The following is an 18,377-nucleotide window of genomic DNA, read 5'->3' on the forward strand; positions in this document are numbered from 1 at the left end:
TTTTTTTTTCCCTTTTGCTCCAGCTAGACAAAACCACAACATTATTGGTGTCCAACGTGGGGCCTGAGAGGTTGAAATAGAACAGAGTAGGTTTAAACACACCCCTTGTGTACACTCCTAATACTAATTAACTAATTGCTGGTCACAATGTTGATTGATATGCTTGTATGGTGGTATTACATGTCCTCTTATCTGCATCATGTATGCCCTGTGATAGTGTTTATCATCTGTGGAAAATGTATGAAAATTCTCATGCTACTGCACTGGATGGAATTGACTTATGATATGACTGTGTCATGGGTTATTAAGTTGGATCAGAATGTGTACATGGTTTTGTTTTCTCTTCCGCATTTTCTCCTAGATCTTGATAATGGCACTCAATTTATGGGAAAAACTGACGGGTATAATTCCTCCCACTATGTTACTTACCCTCATTTCTTCAAGGTGCTTCTAATAGATTCTAACAATAATACTTGGAATGTTCTAATTACCATGTTTGTATTATTTTCCCTCGTTTTCACCTTAGCTAGGATTGTAAAAATTGTCTTTTGGAGAAACGTGAGGTTGCGTAGCTATGTGAGGAGAGGCATGTGGAACATGGGCAGGTGTCCAAGGAACTTTTTACCTGTAAAGATTTGGAGAACACACAAACCCATTCCTAAATCAGCTGTGCCAGAACCAGTTGCTGTTCTGACTCCAGCAGTGGATGTTGCGGTCAAATCAACTGTGCCAGAAGCAGTTGCTGTTCAGACTCCAGCAGTGGATGTCGCTGTTGCAGCTGTGAGCACTCACACCGAGACAGCAGACACTGTTGCTGTTACCACTGTGGACACTCATACCCAGACAGTGGATATTGTTGCTATGTCCACTCAAACTCAGACTGCTGCTGCTACAACTGTGGATGCTCAAACCCAAACTGTTGCTGTTACAACTGTGGATACTAAAACCCAGACTGCTGCTGCTATAACTGTGGATGCTCAAATCCAGACTGTTGCTGTTGCAACTGCAGCTACTCAAACCCAGGTAACTGATACAATTGCTGTTGAATCAGAGTATCAATTTGTGTCAGTATCAGTTGCTCCTGTACAGAAAAGGAAATACACAAAAAAAACAGTTCACAGTACAAAGGATGAAGATGAACCAGGGATATCACAGAGGGAAGAAGAGTTGGAGCCAGAGATAATCAGCCGGTCCTTGTCCCTGAGTGAACTGTGAGATGTGCGGAAAGATTACGGCTGTCATCCAGGTGAGCACATTATCACCTGACTGCTCCGATGCTGGGAAAATGGAGCCCACAGTTTGGACTTAGAGGGCAAGGAGGCCAGGCAATTGAGACCCTTGTTCGGGGATGGGGGCATTGATAAGGCTATGGGAAAACCATCACAAGCCCTCAGCCTCTGGAGACGACTTCTGTTGGGCGTGAAGGAAAGATAGGAAAGATACACCTTCAAGGAAGATATTACAAGCCCTCCAAGTAAGTGGACCACCATGATATTCAGTATCTGAGGGAGTTAGCTGTGCTGGAGATTATTTATGATGACTATGCGCCCACAGACCCAGATGAAGTTCAATGCACACGAGTTATGTGGCTAAAGTTCCTACGAAGTGCACCACCAAACTATGCCAGTTCATTGACGGTTGTCTGCTGGAAAGAAGATGAGAGGCAAATGGTGGAACAACTAGCTGCTTAACTTTGGCAAATATTAAGAAAATGTGTCTTCTCCCCTACAGGCTGTTTTTTCAACTGTAGAGAAAATGTCACGGAAGATTGACCAATTTGTGTCTCGCTCTCCACCTGCCAGTACTCCAGCTGTTAAGAATAAATGTCCCCGTGCTCAAGAGCAGGAACGTAAGGAGTATATACCCCAGGATGCTTCATGGTCCTACCCATAAGACCAAGGAGAGAATATGAGCAAGTGGGATAGGCCATCTACCTCATCTACTCCAAGGCCACCCACTCCAAGAGCACAGGCACGGGAGTTGCGGGGAGGAAGAAGTAACTCTCCTTGGGGAAATGCCGCTCCAGTTTCCAGTGAGCAACCCCCTAGACAAGATAGGAGGATTGATTTCAGTTTTGATTCCCTCGATGAGACCTCTGGTGTTTCCTTGTGAAGAGTAAATGATGACTACGATGACCAGTATTAGGGGGACCCTGCCTCCAGCCAAGTGGAGGAAAGGGATAATCAGATTTATTGGACTGTATGAATTCGTTGGTCTGGCACACGAGATCCACAAGAATACAAGGCTTTAGTGGACATCGGTGCACAATGTACTCTGATGCCATCAAAATTTAAAGGGACAGAATCCATTTGTATTTCTGGAGTGACAGGGGCATCTCAACGGCTATCTGTATTAGAAGCTGAAGTGAGTCTGACTGGGACAAACTGGCACAAGCATCTCATTGTGACAGGCCCCAAAGCTCCGTTCATCTTGGACATAGGTTATCTTAAGAGAGGGTATTTTAAGGACCCAAAAGGGTACCGATGGCCTTTCAGTGTAGCTGCAGTGGAGGCAGAGGAGATTGAACAATTATCTAGCATGCCCAGCCTTTCAAAGGACCCTTCTGTTGTGGGATTGCTGAAGGTTGAGGAGCAACAGGTACCAATTGTAACCACAACAGTGCACCGTGGGCAATACCACACCAACAGAGATTCTGTGATTCCCATACACAGAATCACGAATCTTATGGATCAGAAGGGACTTTGACAGATCATCTAGTCCAATTGGAGAGCCAAGGGGTGATCAGCAAAACTCACTCACCCTTTAACAACCCCATATGGCCAGTACAAAAGTCTACTGGAGAGTGGAGACTGACAGTAGACTATCATGGCCTGAATGAAGTCACGCCGCCACTGAGCACGGCTTTCCCGGACATGTTGGAACTCCAGTATGAACTGGATTCCAAGACAGCCAAATGGTATGCCACCACTGATATTGCCAATGCATTCTTCTCAATCCCTTTAGCAAAAGAGTGCAGGCCTCAGTTTGCTTTCACTTGGAGAGACATGCAATATACATGTAATCGACTGCCCCAGGGGTGGAAACACAGCCCCACAATTTGCCATGGATTGATCCAGTCCACACTAGAGGAGGATGAGGCCCCAGAACACCTGCGATACATTGATGATGTTGTGGTGTGGGGTGACTCAGCAGTGGAAGTCCTTGATAAAGGAAAGAAAATAATTCAAATCCTTCTGAAGTCTGGCTTAAGGCCACCTGGTTAGTCAACTCCAGAGGATCTGTCAATTGAACTGATCCTGCCCAGTCAGAACCCTTGCATAATGTAGAAGGGGACAAAGTCCCTGTGGTACATGTAAAAGATATGTTAGGGAAGGCAGTCTGGGTGTGTCCTGCCTCAGGTAAAGGCAAACCCATCAGTGGGATTATTTTTGCTCAGGGACCTGGGTGTACTTGGTGGGTGATGTGCAAGAATGGGGAGACTCAATGTGTGCCTCAAGGGAATTTGATTCTTGGTGAGAATAACCCATGAATTAAATTGTACAATGATAGCTGTTGAGGGTCATTATTCCTATAGTTGCTCTGTGTTATGTATATGTAGATGATTATGATGTGTAAACCTAGACATGATGTAGATGGTATAGGATAAGGAGTGGAATGTCCTGGTTTGAGCTAGGATAGAGTTAATTCCTGTGAGGAACCGGGAAAGGGTACAGTCTGAACAGCTGACCCAGGCTGGCCAGCAGGTATTCGATACCATCCTAACGTCATGCCCAGTATGTAGATAGGGAGCTAGCCGGAAGGAGCTCTCTTCCAGGGTCACGGTTTCTTGGTCACCGGTCTGGAGCGGTCGCTTAGGTCAGGTCCCAAGTGGTAAGCAACTGTGTCACTCACCAGTTTTCTTTGTAATATCCCCTTGTTTTTGTTATAGTTGTTCCTCTTCAACTTTCCCCTAGTAAATTGTTCTTATTTCAACTTATGCGGGCTCTTTTACTTTTTTTTTCCCCGATTCCCTCCACATTCCGCCAGGAGGGGGAGGAGTTGTGGGGTTTTTTTCCCCTTTGCTCTGTCTGGGCAAAACCATGACATTGGATTATTAAAAAACTAATTGTTTTATGTATTTCTGCCATGTGGAATTGGATCAGGTAGTTTAGATTGGATCATTGGAACTTGAGATTTTGTTAGTAATTTAACTTTTAAAAATTAACACTGACAGAGGAAGCATTTGTAAATGTGGCATTATAGGCTGATTATTGATTAGAATGATTTCCTGATATGTTTTTCTTTGTGTCACCCTTTACAGAAAACATGGGGCAATGCAAATCTTTGGAGTATCAGCACGTGCCTGCACACAAATTCTTAGAAGAAGGGGAATCTTATTTAACGCTGGCTGTGGAAGTAGCATTGATAGGACTGGGACAGCAACGAGTAATGCCAGATGGCTTGTATGCACAAGAGAAGGTTTGTCGAAATGAGGAGCAACTCATTTCTAAGCTACGGGAAATTGAATTGGATGATACTCTGGTGAAGATTTTTCGAAAACAAGCAGTCTTCCTATTAGAAGGTAGCTCGATACAGATATTAATTGCTTCTTTAAAATGTCTTCACTTACACAAGACCACTGAATTAGTATTCGAGTGGAAACTGCCTTTCATACTTAAGTTTTTTGAGGTAGAACTCCAGCAAAATTTTGTTTCCAATCTCTTATGAAAGTTGAACATACTTCAGATATCACATGACTGTAGAGATAAGACATCTACTTCATTTTAATTTTTATTGCATTTTGTTCTTTAGATTTGTTGCTTGTCATAATTTCAGTATCCTAATTATACAACTCAGGCTCACAATTAAATAATATAGACATCAGTTATTATTAACAGTTCTCAGGTAGCAAATTTCTAAATGTCACTTTTATTCTGAAAAAAGACTAGCAGCTTTGTAAATATATGAAGGTTTTTACTTCTGTTCCCAAGTGAAGAGCTCAGAAAATTCACTTAGAATTGCTGGGACAGAAATATAACATTTTCTTTGTAGCAATTAGGAAAATGACTTGCCTCTGAAGTTTACATCATACATGAAAATTGAAAATTATAGTTAAATATTGAGACTTAAGGCCTGATCTTGTGACTAAATTATGATTAAGACAAATAACTTTTGTTTGAGAATTAGATGATGTATTGCAATAAAATCTGTAAAAAAAAAGTGCACACTTTTGCCTTAGTTTTTAAAAAAATTTAACAGATAGTGCTTAAGCCTTATGTTCAGAGAGTAGTCGTGTAGAATTTAAGGTTGTCTTTCTAGTTTTTGGGATTTTTTAAATGGAAGAAAAAACTTTGCTAAAGACATGGTCCAAGTTTTGAGTACTTGTTCAAGGGATGGTGGTGAGTGTGATACTGCTCTAGGTAAGTTGTGAAGACTGTTACACAGCAGTCAGGTTTTGCTTTCTTTCTGTAAAATATTTGTCTTTTAAAACTACTTCATTAATTGAGGAGATGCAGTATGTTGTTTAGGGTTCTCAGCTTTGAGTCACTATTATTGCCCAAATCCTTAAAGACTTTGGTATCTACTGATGGTGTGATTTAAAACTGCAGAGAAGCTGCACCGTAGGGAGAGTTTTCATTATGGTGTGGCTGTAACTGCTGCTTTATGGCCTTATGACAAAAACTGCTGCTTGGTGAATCTATTAACCACCATATCTACTAACCATGATAGAGTGATCCTATGGATTATAAAATCAATTTGCTGTATCTGTTTACTGGTAAGGACGATTTACGAGGAAAAGGCAGAATTTTTCTCAAGTATCCACTGATACTTCTAGTTTACTACTTTGATCACTGATATTCTTTTTGTTTTCTTAGAGTTGTAAACAAGTGATCATAGCAGGAAATCTGCTAAAGTAACTCCCCACAAAATTGCTGTGGTGAGCAGTGTGCACAGTCTTGCATTACTGTGTGTTGAGAAATTTGGCTTTTATGTAATAGTTTCAGTTTACTCCAGTTTAGACAGAAACTGCCAGCTCACATGGAAGAAAAACTGTGCAGTGATTTAAGATCCTAATCATATCAGTTGTGTTTTTGTAGTTCAAGTCCTGTAGATATAAAAAAGAAAGCTTAATCCAAAATAAAGCTGGTTTATATACTGTTAATGCAGATAAATGCATGCTGTATGTAGCTACCATTTGAAAGTTAATGACAGAATATATTTTCATATAAATGCTTTGTCATGTGTTCTTCATGTCCTGAGTTTCTGACTGGACTACCAACTGGCAAACACACATGAAATTACTTCTTTCATTGAAGCAATGCCAGCTAGTTTTTAATGACTTTCAACTTCATTTTAAATGACTGAGACACATTGTCACTTACTTAATCTTCATTGATGTTTCCTTTGTGATCAGTCCCAGTCTTCAGAAATGCTCACCTATGGAGCTCAGATATTTTTTCATGCCTAGTGATTTTTATCTTTGTGTTGCTATGGCACCAGTCAGAAAAACATTGCTTAAACAGCTGTGCTGGTCTAAGTCATTACCATCTCTCTCTCATGGAGTTCATCCTCTGCAGCAGAAGTGATTGCATAAATTTTGTGAGTACTCATATGCTTCGATTTAGGGTCAGCCATGTTAGTTTGAACCAATGCTGGAAGTGTGTGACTGCAGTGTAGAAGTGTGCTCACACAGTCATTCATCCATCCAAGTGTAGTGGGTTGGAATCTCTAGTAGAAGAGGAAGTAGAAACTTCTAGGACTGCTATTTGTGCAATAATTACCCAATAGTACTTAATCATAGAATCATAGAATGGTAGGGATATGTGCCATGAACATTCAGAACTCATCAGGGAAATAGTTTCATTTCATAGAATCACAGAATGGTAGAGGTTAAAGGGACCTTTAGAGATCATCTAGTCCAAAGCCCTTCAGAAGCAGGTCCACCCAGATCAGGTCACACGCATCCAGACGGGTCTTCTCCAAGGAAGGAGACTCCACAGCCTCCCTGGGCAGCCTGTTCCAGTGCTCCATCACCCTCACAGTATAATAGTTTTTTCTTATGTTTAAATGGAACTTTTTGTGTTCCAGCTTCATCCCATTACCCCTTGTCCTGTTGCTAGATAAAATAGAAAAAATGGATGTCCCAACCTCCTGACATCCACCATTTATATACTTATAAATATTAATGAGATCCCCTCTCATTCTCCTCTTCTCTAGACTAAACAGCCCCAGTTCCCACAGCCTTTCCTCATAAGGAAGATGCTTTTTTTTAAATCAACATTTCTGTTGTCAGCCTTGACACTGCTGTTATGAAGTACTGCATTGAGTGTGAGCAAAATCCATTGCCCCAACAATGGGAATAGTTTTCTCACAACAAATTCAATTTTTAAGATTGTGTGACTATAATGGACTAACAAAAGCAGCTTTGGTGCAAGATCTGCCCTAATCTTTTTTGGAGACCATATCCAGACCAAATGGTTATTTAAATGCCTAATGTCAGGTGAGACATTAATATGGATTAGGTGCTGCTGTAGTGATTGGTCATGTAGCTTCAGTTGAAGATATATGTTTTTCCACTGTAACCACTTTTTTTTTTCCTGATAGATTTGTGATAAATCAATTATGCACCAACAGAGAATACATAGGGATTTATGTGCACAATATAACTACTCAGAGGCAAAGCTAGTACGATCACTTTCTATTTTTGTATACCATAGACTTGCTGAATGAGCCTCATGGAGGCCTGGGACTATTCTGTCAATTGTACGTGAACTGGTAGTGTGATTAGTACTATGCAATTTTCAGTCTGTCTTGTTGTCTCAAAGAATATATGATATTTAATATATTTATAATGTACTTCACAAAAATATCAATGTAACTTTACCTTTTGTATAGCAAACTATCTCTGAATAGCAGTTCTAACTCAAAGTACAGTGAATGTTTTTAAAGGTCCAGAAGTTGGTTTTTAACAGTCTGTAAAGACTGACATTCTCTTCCTCTTTCTCACAGCTGGACCATATAGCGGTTTAGGTGAAGTCATCCATCGAGAGAGTGTTCCAATGCATACATTTGCCAAGTATCTTTTCACCTCTCTCCTACCTCATGATACTGAATTGGCATATAAAACTGCACTGAGAGCCATGCGGTATGTATTCACAAGTCATCTAGAAAGAGCACAAGTAGTGGTTTGGAAAAGGGGAAAAAGCTTGATAATCAAGACCTAGTCTGTTTTCTTAAAAAGAAGCATTGCTCCCTTTAAGGAGAACTTACTTTGGTTTGTTCATCTTTAAAAGCAATTGATATGTCTGTAGTAACTACAGTATAACCATTTATAATATACAATTAGTTTTTATCTACAACTATATAACAACATTCTATGTTATAAATCCTTCTAGAATTCTACTATTGGGGCATGTAGTTTTGTGTTAAATGACAGCTTGAGCATGTGTGTTCTTTTACTGATGAGGTTGTGTGTGTGTCATGGTGGTGGTGAGGAAATGAGAAAAGAGACATCTCACCAGCAGTGTCAGTATCATATGCTGCTTAGCAGATGATAGGACTATTTGTTTCACCAGCCTTCTTTATAAGTTAACTCCCAATGACGACATAGGGTGTGGTCTGAGGCAGTACTTTTTTTCTCGTGCTTCATAACTAAGCAGTCTTGCACACTCCTGGGTGAATGGTGGGATTTAAATGGTGTCATATGACAACAAAATGTCTGACTTGCATCCCATTTGTCTTCAGTAATCAGGGAAAAAGATGTTTCTTAGGACATGCTCAGTGTGTGTTGGCTTTGTCTAAGGGCAGTCCAGATTGTTAATGGTGGCCAAGAAGGGCCTTTGATGGAAGTTCCAAGGGTATAAATGATCAGCAATAAATCTATGTCATCCACATATAGTGCAGGGAAGAAACTCATCCCATCTGGATTGTCTGAACACTGTCAAGAACTTGTAGTAAATGATGGTTGACAAAGAATAGCCACAACTGAGTATTAAGAGCAATCAAGTCCTAGATTTAAAAAAAAAAAAAAAAAAAAGTTTTCCTGGTCATTATTATCAAGAATGATTGATGATTGCATAGTGATTGAAGGACACACTATCCACATAAGTAAACTTTATCAGACAGATTGTGTCCTAATGGTTTGGAGGTCTGTATTCTGTAGCTAGTTTCTCCAGAAAGCTAAATGGAGAGAAAATAATCCTGTGTTCAAAGGACTAAAAGGGAGGACACGCATAAGAATAAGGCATAGCTACTATGGGGTCAGGCCAAAGGTCTGCTTAGCCTTTTTGTTGGGATTTTTTTTTTTGCCTCCAAGAGTGTCTAATAGTGGATGTTAGCATCTAAGTAATATAAAGAGTGATCTTGCATACTTGCTACTTATTATTAGAGTTTGAGAACATTCAAACGTATGATCAGAAAGCTGTGGCAGCCATCTAGGTACACCTCTTTTCTTTCATTGCAACTTAAATGCATCAATAACCCTGATCATACCAAATCAGTAAGATCATACAAAATGTATGGTGTGTGGTTGTGCACAATGGGGGGTTTGGAGTGGGTTTTTTTTTTTGTTTGTTTGGTTTGGATTTTTAAAAAAAAAAAAAAAAAAGATAAATTGTATAAAGTAGACTTGTGTCCTTGTCACTACCTTAAAGTGCTGCTTAGAGATTGCTTGTGGGGACTTTTCCTCCTTAAACTAAACTACTGAAATCATGTTGAAAGGCTGGAATAGACATCCATCAGCAGCTTTGCACAGTTCACTGATGACAACATGCAATTCCTCTTGAAGAAGGATTTGGGCTTTCCCCAGAAACAAATCATAACTGAAAACTTCTTTTCTAGAAGTTTCCTTTCTCAACTGGAAAAACAGGCAAGGCACTAAAAGATCCAAATAATAAAATCTCTAGTTAATCCAGGAAAAAGCTTCAAATCTATGATACAGAAAGTCTCTGCTGCCTTGGCTAATGGATGGCTTAATTGTCCTGTGAATTCCTGCAGATGCCCACTAATGTAGGCAAGTTTGGCAAGTGGACTTTTAAGATTCCCCAAGAAGAGAAGCAGTTTTCCAATATCTTTGTACCCAAAACTGCACATTTCATAAACAATGTCAAGTGTTCTTGCAGCTTTAGTTTTGCTTATAAGTAACCTAATATAATGATTTAATGAAAGAGGATTTCTTCCCTATTTCAGGTTGCTAGTATTGGAATCTCTGATTCCTTCAGGAGATGCATCCCGTCCACATCACATTGCATCAGTTGTTCCAAACCGATATCCCCGCTGGTTCACCTTAAGTCACATTGAATCCCAGCAGTGTGAGCTGGCTTCAACCATGCTAACAGCGGCCAAAGGTACATTGCTGTCAGTTATGTATTGAACTCTTATTATGCTTTTAATATTACATGGAATAAACAGATTATAAAACTTGTGTTTAGGACTCCAAATTGCAGTCTGACAGGAGCTTGAAATGGGAACAATAAACTGAACTGACTTAAACCTGTCCATTTTCTAGAACAGTGGTTAAACTAGCTAGATGGTATCCAGGTGGGCCTGATTTGAGGATGAGACAGCTTTTTGTTCTTCTGGCACACAATATAGACTATGAAACCCAGGAGTGGACAAATCACTTCTAAAATTCACAAATCAGGATGACTTTTGGCCATGTACTACACTAACACCGTCAGACACTAGTGGAGTTTGTGCTGTGTTGTATGTTTTGTTCATGTTTTGTTCAATTATAGAAGATTTTTTAAAGGAAAATGTGTATAACAAGCATTGTACTACTGTGTAGCAATGGCAGGCTCGGTTATAATGCATCTCTGGATGTTTTGGGAGCTTGTTTTGTTTTGGTGATTCTGTTTACACCTTGCAGGTGATGTTCAGAGGCTGGAAACAGTGTTAGAATCCATCCAGAAAAATATCCACTCTTCATCACATATCTTCAAACTTGCCCAGGATGCATTTAAAATAGCAACACTGATGGACAGCTTGCCAGATATCACTCTTCTGAAAGTTTCTCTGGAGTTGGGCCTTCAGGTATTACCCTTGTTCGTTATTACTTCAGTAGAAGGCAGTAATTTAAACCTGTATTGGTAGGTACAGCTCTTTAAGGCACTGAGGACCATACTCTCTTTGGGCTCTGTCTTGAATTTTTAGATTCTTTTTTCTAATGTAAAGTGCAAGTGACTGGTAAACACAGAGCAAGGGTCTGTCCAAACCCTTTCTGCTATTCGAGTGGAAGAGAGAGCTGGGAGCACCTCACTGCAAGACACTCCTGCCCAGGGATGAGAGAAGACCTATGCAATGGGTTCAGGAGTATATGTAGAATGGCTAGAGTGCAAAATTATTCTGCTTGAAAGAAATGCACTTTCACAGATCTTTTGCATGGCCTTGAGGGGTTTCTTTTAATTTCTCCTATCCTTTCCTTCCTTTCCCTTGAATGAGATCAGGTAAGTGCTTGTTGAATTACTAAAGAAAGCCAAGGTCAACTATGAGGATGGGGTTAGAAACTATTTGGGCAAACATAAACCCATACATCTATGGGACCTGATGAGATGCACCCACGAGTGCTAAGGGAGCTGGCTAATGTTATTGCTAAGCCATTCATTCTCCATCATTTTCGAACAATCATGGAGGACAGGTGAGGTGTCTGAGGACTGGAGGAAGGTCAATGTCACTCCAGTCTTCAAAAAGGGCAAGAAGGAAGACCTGGGAAACCACACGCTGGTCAACTTCACCTCCATCCCTGGAAAGGTGATGGAACAACTCATCCTGGATGTCATCTCTAACCACATGAAGGAAAAGATGGTTAACAGGGAGAGTCAACACAGATTCCCCAAGGGCAAATCCTGTTTGACCAACCTGATAACCTTCTACAAGGACATAACTGGTTGGCTAGATGAGGGGAGAGCAGTGGATGTCATCTACCTTCACTTCAGCAAGTCCTTTGACATTGTTTCCCATAACATCCTCATAGGAAAGCTCAGGCAGTGTGGGTTGGATGAGTGGACGGTGAGGTGGATCGAGACTGACTGAATGACAGAACTCAGAGGGTGGTGATCAATGGCACAGAGTCGAGTTGGAGGCCTGTGGCCAGTGGAGTTCCACAGGGATCGGTTCTGGGCCCAGTCTTGTTCAACATCTTCATCAGTAACCTGGATGAGGGGACAGACTGTACCCTCAGCAAGTTCGCTGATGACACCAAACTGGACTGATTCCCTAGAAGGCTGTGCTGCCATTCAGAAGGATCTTGACCAGCTTGAGAGTCGAGCAGAGAGGAATCTCATGAGGTTCAACAAGGACAAGTGCAGAGTCCTGTGTCTGAGGAGGAACAACCCCATGCACCAGTACAGACTAGGGATCGACCTGCTGGAGAGCAGCTCTGTGGAGAGAGACCTGGGAGTCCTGGTTGACAATAAACTAACCATGAGCCAGTAATGTACCCTCATGGCTAAGAAGAACAATGACATCCTGGGATGCATCAAGAAGAGTGTGGCCTGCAGGTTGAGGGAGGTTCTTCTCCCCCTCTACTCTGCCCTGGTGAGGCCTCATCTGGAGTACTGTGTCCAGTGTTTGGGCTCCCCAGTTCAAGAGGGACGGAGAACTTCTGGAGAGAGTCCAGTAATTACTAAGTATTCAAATTAAATGATACTGTATGTCCCTCCCTCTATGTATGTTTACCTTTCAGATAGAAACATGTCAACTCTTTTTGGGCAGACTAACCCATCGAATTTTTCCCCTATCTGCATATTTTGTCATTGGCTTCAACAATACAGACTGGAGTTAGAGTGTACTGTCATTTGACTGGCTGCTTATGCCACAAATATATATATACACACTTCCATATATATACAGATATAATTAGTAAGTCATAGTGATGATGTGTCTCCTTCAAAAAGGAGTCCCTGCAAAGAAGTTTATCATAAAACAATCAGAATCATAGAAAAAGGACTTTAAGCCTTGATTGCAGTGCCCATATTTTACATCACTTTCAGTTATATGCTGTTTTTCAATGTAGTGAGTGGTTTTGTGTGGCGAGGTTTTGGTAGCAGAGGGGCTATAGGAGTGGCTTCTGTGAAGATACTAGAAACTTCCCCTGTATCTGATCGGGCCAATACCAGTCAATTCTGAGATGAACCCACTGCTGATCAAGGTCTCTGTGAATAACATAGTTGAGAAGAAGGGGAAGAAGTTGCTGCCACCGGTGCTAGAATTGCAGTAGAAGAGAGTGAGAATGTGAGAACAACATATCTGCAGACACCAAGGTCAGTGAATAAGGAAGGAGAGGAGGTGCTCCAGGCACTGGAGGAGAGATTCCCAGCAAACTGTGGTGAAGACCATAGTGAGGCAGGCTGTCTCCCTGTAGTCCATGGAGGTCCATGGGGGAGCAGAGATCCATCCACAGCCCGTGGAGGACTCTATGCCGGAGCATTTGGACACCTGAAGGAGGCTGTGACCACATGGGAAGCCCACACTAGAACAAGTTCCTGGCAGGACCTGTGAAGCCATGCAGAGAGGAGCCCACACCAGACCATGTTTGCTGTCAGGACTTGGGATCCCATGGGGGATTCAGGCTAGAGCAGTTCCTTCCTGAAGGACTGTTTCCCCTGTGGATGAGACCCACGCTGGAGCAGTTTGTGAAGAACTGCAGCCTGTGGGAAGGACACATGCTGGAGAAGTTTGTTAAGGACTGTCTTGTGTGGGAGGGAACCCACGTTGTACCAGGGCATGAGTCCTCCCTCTGAGAGGAAGCAGTGGCAAAGTCCATCTGTAATGAACTGACCATAACCCCATTCCCCTGTGCCGTTGGGGAGGAGAAGGTAAAAGCTCAAGAAGAAGGGAGGGGTGGGGGAAAGTGTTTTAAGGTTCAGTTTTTATTTCTTATTTCCCTACTTTGTTTTGATTGATTGTTAATAAATCAAACTAATTCTCCCCAAGATGAGTCTGTTTTGCCTGTGATGGCAATTGCGAGTGATTTCCCAGTCCTTGTCTCGTTTCAAGCCTTTTGTTATATTTCTCTCTCCCTTGTCCAGTTGAGGAGATGGAGTAATAGAAGAGTTTTAGTGGACACCTGAACCTGGCCAAGGGTAAAGCACTACACTAATATGCAATCTAAACCTCCCTTGGCACAACTTGAACATTGGCCCGATCAGATACAGGGGAAGTTTCTATCGTCTTTTCACAGAAGCCACTCCTATAGCCCCTCTACTACCAAAACCTGGCCACACAAACCCACTACATTAAGAAATGCTCTTCTAAGATAGCTGAACAGTATTTGTCAAGTCTTTTGACATATCAGCTAAAAAGAGGTAACAGAGTGGAGATGTGAAGAGACTTTCATTTTGAACCTTGGTGTATCTGAGTAACTTATATCCCTAATTGTTGGTATATTGTCTTGGTTTTACAATAGGATTAATTTGTATTTTGCTTCTGTTGTTTTAATAGGTGATGCGGATGACTCTGTCAACACTGAATTGGCGACGGCGGGAGATGGTGAGGTGGTTGGTAACATGTGCAACAGAAATAGGTATGTTCTGAGATGCTTCTCAAGGGCTCCTGCCTTTTTGTCAGCTAGTCTTAAAGGGCTTCATCCTGTTTGCCAGCATCCAGGCTCTGTAAATGCCTCCCACTTACTGTTCATCTATAAAATTCCTTTGATTAGAAGGCACCTATGACAATGATGAGTGTGGTTTTTGAGCATGTGATGGAATAGGCACAGGCCAAATGAGACAATAATTGAGTAACGCAATGTGACTTCTTTTTCCTGCAAAGTACAGACATAGGGGAAGGCTGTCCCCATGTACTGAAAGACGAGCTGGTGGGGAAGAAGACTAGCCTGACTGAACAGACAGCTTTGGCTGGAACTTGGGAAAAACATAGTTTGACCTTTGGAAGAAGGGGTAGGCCATGCAGGAGGGCTACAAGGAGATCATGAGGTTATGCAGGGAGAAAATTAGAAAGACCAAAGTCCAACAATAGCTTAATCTGTCTACTGCCATAAAAGACAATAAAATTTTTCTATAAATATGTTAGCAACAAAAGGAGGGCTAAAGAGAATCCATCCTTTATTGGTTACAGGGAGAAAGAGTGACAAAGACTGAGGAGAAGGCTGAGGTACTTAATTCCTTCTTCGCCTCAGTCTTTAATAGTAAGACAAGTTATTCTCAGGGTATCCAACTCCCTGAGCTGGAAGACAGAGATGGGGAGAAGAATGAAGCCCCTATAATCCAAGGGGAAATAGTGATCTGCTATGCCTCATAGACACACACAAGTCAATGGGGCTGGATGGGATCCACCCAAGAGTACTGAGAGACCTGGTGGAAGGGCTCAGCAAGCCACTTCCAATCATTTTTCAGCAGTCCTGGCTAACTGGGAGGTCCCTGTTGACAGGAAAGTAGCACCCATCTACAAGAAGAACTGTCAGGAGGATCTGGGGAACTACAGACCTATCAGGCTGACCTCACTGCTGGGGTATGTTATAGAGCAGATCATCTTGAGTGCCATTACATGGCACGTATAGGATAACCAGGTCCAATCAGGCCCAGTCAACATGGGTTGATGCAGGTCCTGCTTCTTCCTTTCATGCCCAGGAACAGGCTGCACAAGGCAGTGGTTGAGTCACCATCCCTGGATGTATTTAAAAGATTTTAGGTGTGGCACTTGGGGACATGGTTTAGTGGCAGATGTGGCAGTGCTAGGTTAACAGTTGGACTCCATGATCTTAAAGGTCTTTTCCAACCTAAATGATTCTATGACATGCATAACTTCATGGGAATTACCCCAGATTTCCCCTTGTCCCCTCCATATTGGGTTTAGGTTTGAGGCTGCAGCAGAGAAGAGGTTTGTGGTTATGAGTTGTTACACTATGCTACAACTTTGCTTGCTCTGAAAGATGAGGCTCCAAAAGACTGCTGAGAGCACTATCTGGTCAATTGGGAGGAAGAGGAACCAGAGAACAGGTGAATGAAATGTTCTGAGGATGCCTCCCAGTGTGTTGCAGACAAGATCTCATGAAGGAGTTCTCATTGCTTGTTTTTTTATTTTCTTATTGTGTTCTTTTTTTAAGTCATTGGGTAAATCCAAGCTTAGAGTGTAATCCATCAATGTTACATGTCTATGATATTGTGCAGGCCTCTTGTCTGCACTGGAAAGAAAACCAAACACAAACCATCCTCAACCATGTACAGTGAAAATAAGGTGGGAGCAGAACTAGCCTCATACTTAAGAGGATAGCAGTAGGATAATAGTGCACTCAGCAGGATATTATGTTAATTTCTGTACTTTACCATCTATTTCTTTTTTGTCTTGATGAGGTGTCCATAGTTTCTGTATTCCATTATACCATCTGACAGATGAGGATGCAGAATCTGAAAGAGAAAATGATGACATTAAAAATTGTGTAGCTGTAAAAAAATAAATTAAAAAATCAGTAGCTGTGGTAGGGAGGAAAATATACTATGATAAGTAAGAAAAGGTATTTTTGGAAAGTAGGATTCCCTAATATATTTACTCCTTTTTCATATATCTGAGTTGGATTGTATTGCTTCTTGAGTTTCAGAACATCAAAGGACTGCTGCTGCTTATTCTCTGGATTAATTTATTCTTTGCTTTATGCTTAACTGGGAGATTAATGAGTTTGGGTAGAAAGGAACCTCATGAGGTTCAACAAGGACAAGTGCAGAGTCCTGCATCTGGGAAGGAACAACTCCATGCACCAGTACAGGCTGGGGATCGAACTGCTGAAGAGCAGCTCTGCACAGAGACACCTGGGAGTCCTGATTGATAATAAGCTAAACATGAGCCAGCAATGTGCCCTCATGGCCAAGAAGGCCAATGACATCCTAGGATGCATCAAGAAGAGTGTGGCCAATGGGTCAAGGGAGGTTCTCCTCCCTCTCTACTCTGCTCTAGTGAGGCCTCATCTAGAGTCCTGTGTCCATTTCTGGGCTCCTCAGCTCAAGAGGGACAGAGAACTTCTGGAGAGAGTCCAGCGCAGGGCCACCAAGATGATCAGGGGAATGGAACATCTTTCATATGAGGAAAGGCTGCAGGAACTGGGACTGTTTAGTCTAGAGAAGAGGAGACTGACAGGAGATCTTATTAACATTTACAAATATCTAAAGAGTGGGTGTCAGGAGGTTGGGACATCCCTTTTTTCTATAGTAGCTAGCAACAGGACAAGGGGTAATGGGGTGAAGCTGGAACACAAAAAGTTCCACTTAAACGTAAGAAAAACAATATTTCACTGTGGGGATGACGGAGCAGCGGAACAGACTGCCCAAAGGGCTTGAGGAGCCTCCTCCCTTGGAGGTCTTCAAGACCCATCTGGACATGTTCCTATGCGACCTGATATAGGTTGACCTGCTTTAGCATGGGGATTAGACTAGATGATCTCTAAAGGTCCCTTCCAATGCCTACTATTCTATGATTCTATGATTCTAATGTTATCACACAATCACAGAATCACAGAATGGTAAGAGTTGGAAGGGACCTCTAGAGATCATCTAGTTCAACCCCCTGCTAAAACGGATCCACCTAGATCAGGTCATACAGGAACATGTCCAAGCATGTTTTGAAAACCTCCAGAGAAGGACACTCCACAACCTCTCTAGGCAGCCTGTTCCAGTTCTCTGTCATCCTCACAGTAAAGAAGGTTTTCCTCGTGTTCAAGTCGAACTTCCTGTGTTTCAGCTTGTGCCCATTACCCCTTGGCCTGTCACTGGGCAGAGACTGGTGGTGAATGGAATTAAATGAATTTGGAAACTGGTCACCAGTGGTGTTCCCCAGGGCTCAGTGTTGGGACCTGTTCTCTTCAACATTTTTAACAATGACCTCGATGAGAGGATCGATTGTACCCTCAGTAAGTTTGCTGATGACACGGAGGCAGGTACATAGATCTGCTTGAGGACAGGAAAGCAACTCAGAGGGACCTGAACAGGCTGGATCAATGGGCCAAGACCAATTGTATGAGGTTCAACAAGGCCAAGTGACGGATCCTGCACTTGGGCCACAACAACCCCGTGCAATGCTACAAGGCTTGGGGATGTGTTGCTGGAAAGCTGCCTGGTGGAAAAGGACCTGGAGGTGTTGATTGTCACCCGCCAGAACATGAGCCAGCAGTGTGCCCAGATGGCCAAGAAGGCCAATGGCATCCTGACTTGTATTAGAAACAGTGTGGCCAGAAGGACCACGGAAGTGATTGTCACCCTGTACTAGGCGCTGGTGAGGTTGCATCTTGAATACTGTGTTCAGTTTTGAGCCTCTTGCTACAAGAAGGACATTGAGGTGCTGGAGTACATCCAGAGAAGGGCAATGAAGTTGGTGAAGGATCTGGAGAATAAGTCTGATGAGAAGCAGCTGAGGGAGCTGAGGATGTTTAGTCTAGAGAAGAGGAGGCTAAGATGAGATATGATCATTCTCTACAACTACCTGAAAGGAGACTG

General features: G+C 42.1%; 1 protein-coding gene across 1 annotated transcript in view; it reads left to right on the forward strand.

Annotated features, from left to right (window-relative positions):
• LOC133628568 (zinc finger SWIM domain-containing protein 6-like) overlaps positions 1-18,377 on the forward strand; it is a 161,515-nt gene that overhangs the window by 136,877 nt on the left and 6,261 nt on the right. Inside the window, exons 9-13 of the mRNA XM_062016937.1 lie at positions 4,262-4,522; positions 7,951-8,086; positions 10,129-10,286; positions 10,808-10,971; positions 14,380-14,461. Coding sequence (XP_061872921.1) covers positions 4,262-4,522; positions 7,951-8,086; positions 10,129-10,286; positions 10,808-10,971; positions 14,380-14,461 — 801 coding nt within the window. The remainder of the gene's footprint in view (positions 1-4,261; positions 4,523-7,950; positions 8,087-10,128; positions 10,287-10,807; positions 10,972-14,379; positions 14,462-18,377) is intronic.

The sequence above is a fragment of the Colius striatus genome, chromosome W (genome assembly GCF_028858725.1).
Source record: "Colius striatus isolate bColStr4 chromosome W, bColStr4.1.hap1, whole genome shotgun sequence".
Taxonomy (NCBI): domain Eukaryota; kingdom Metazoa; phylum Chordata; class Aves; order Coliiformes; family Coliidae; genus Colius; species Colius striatus.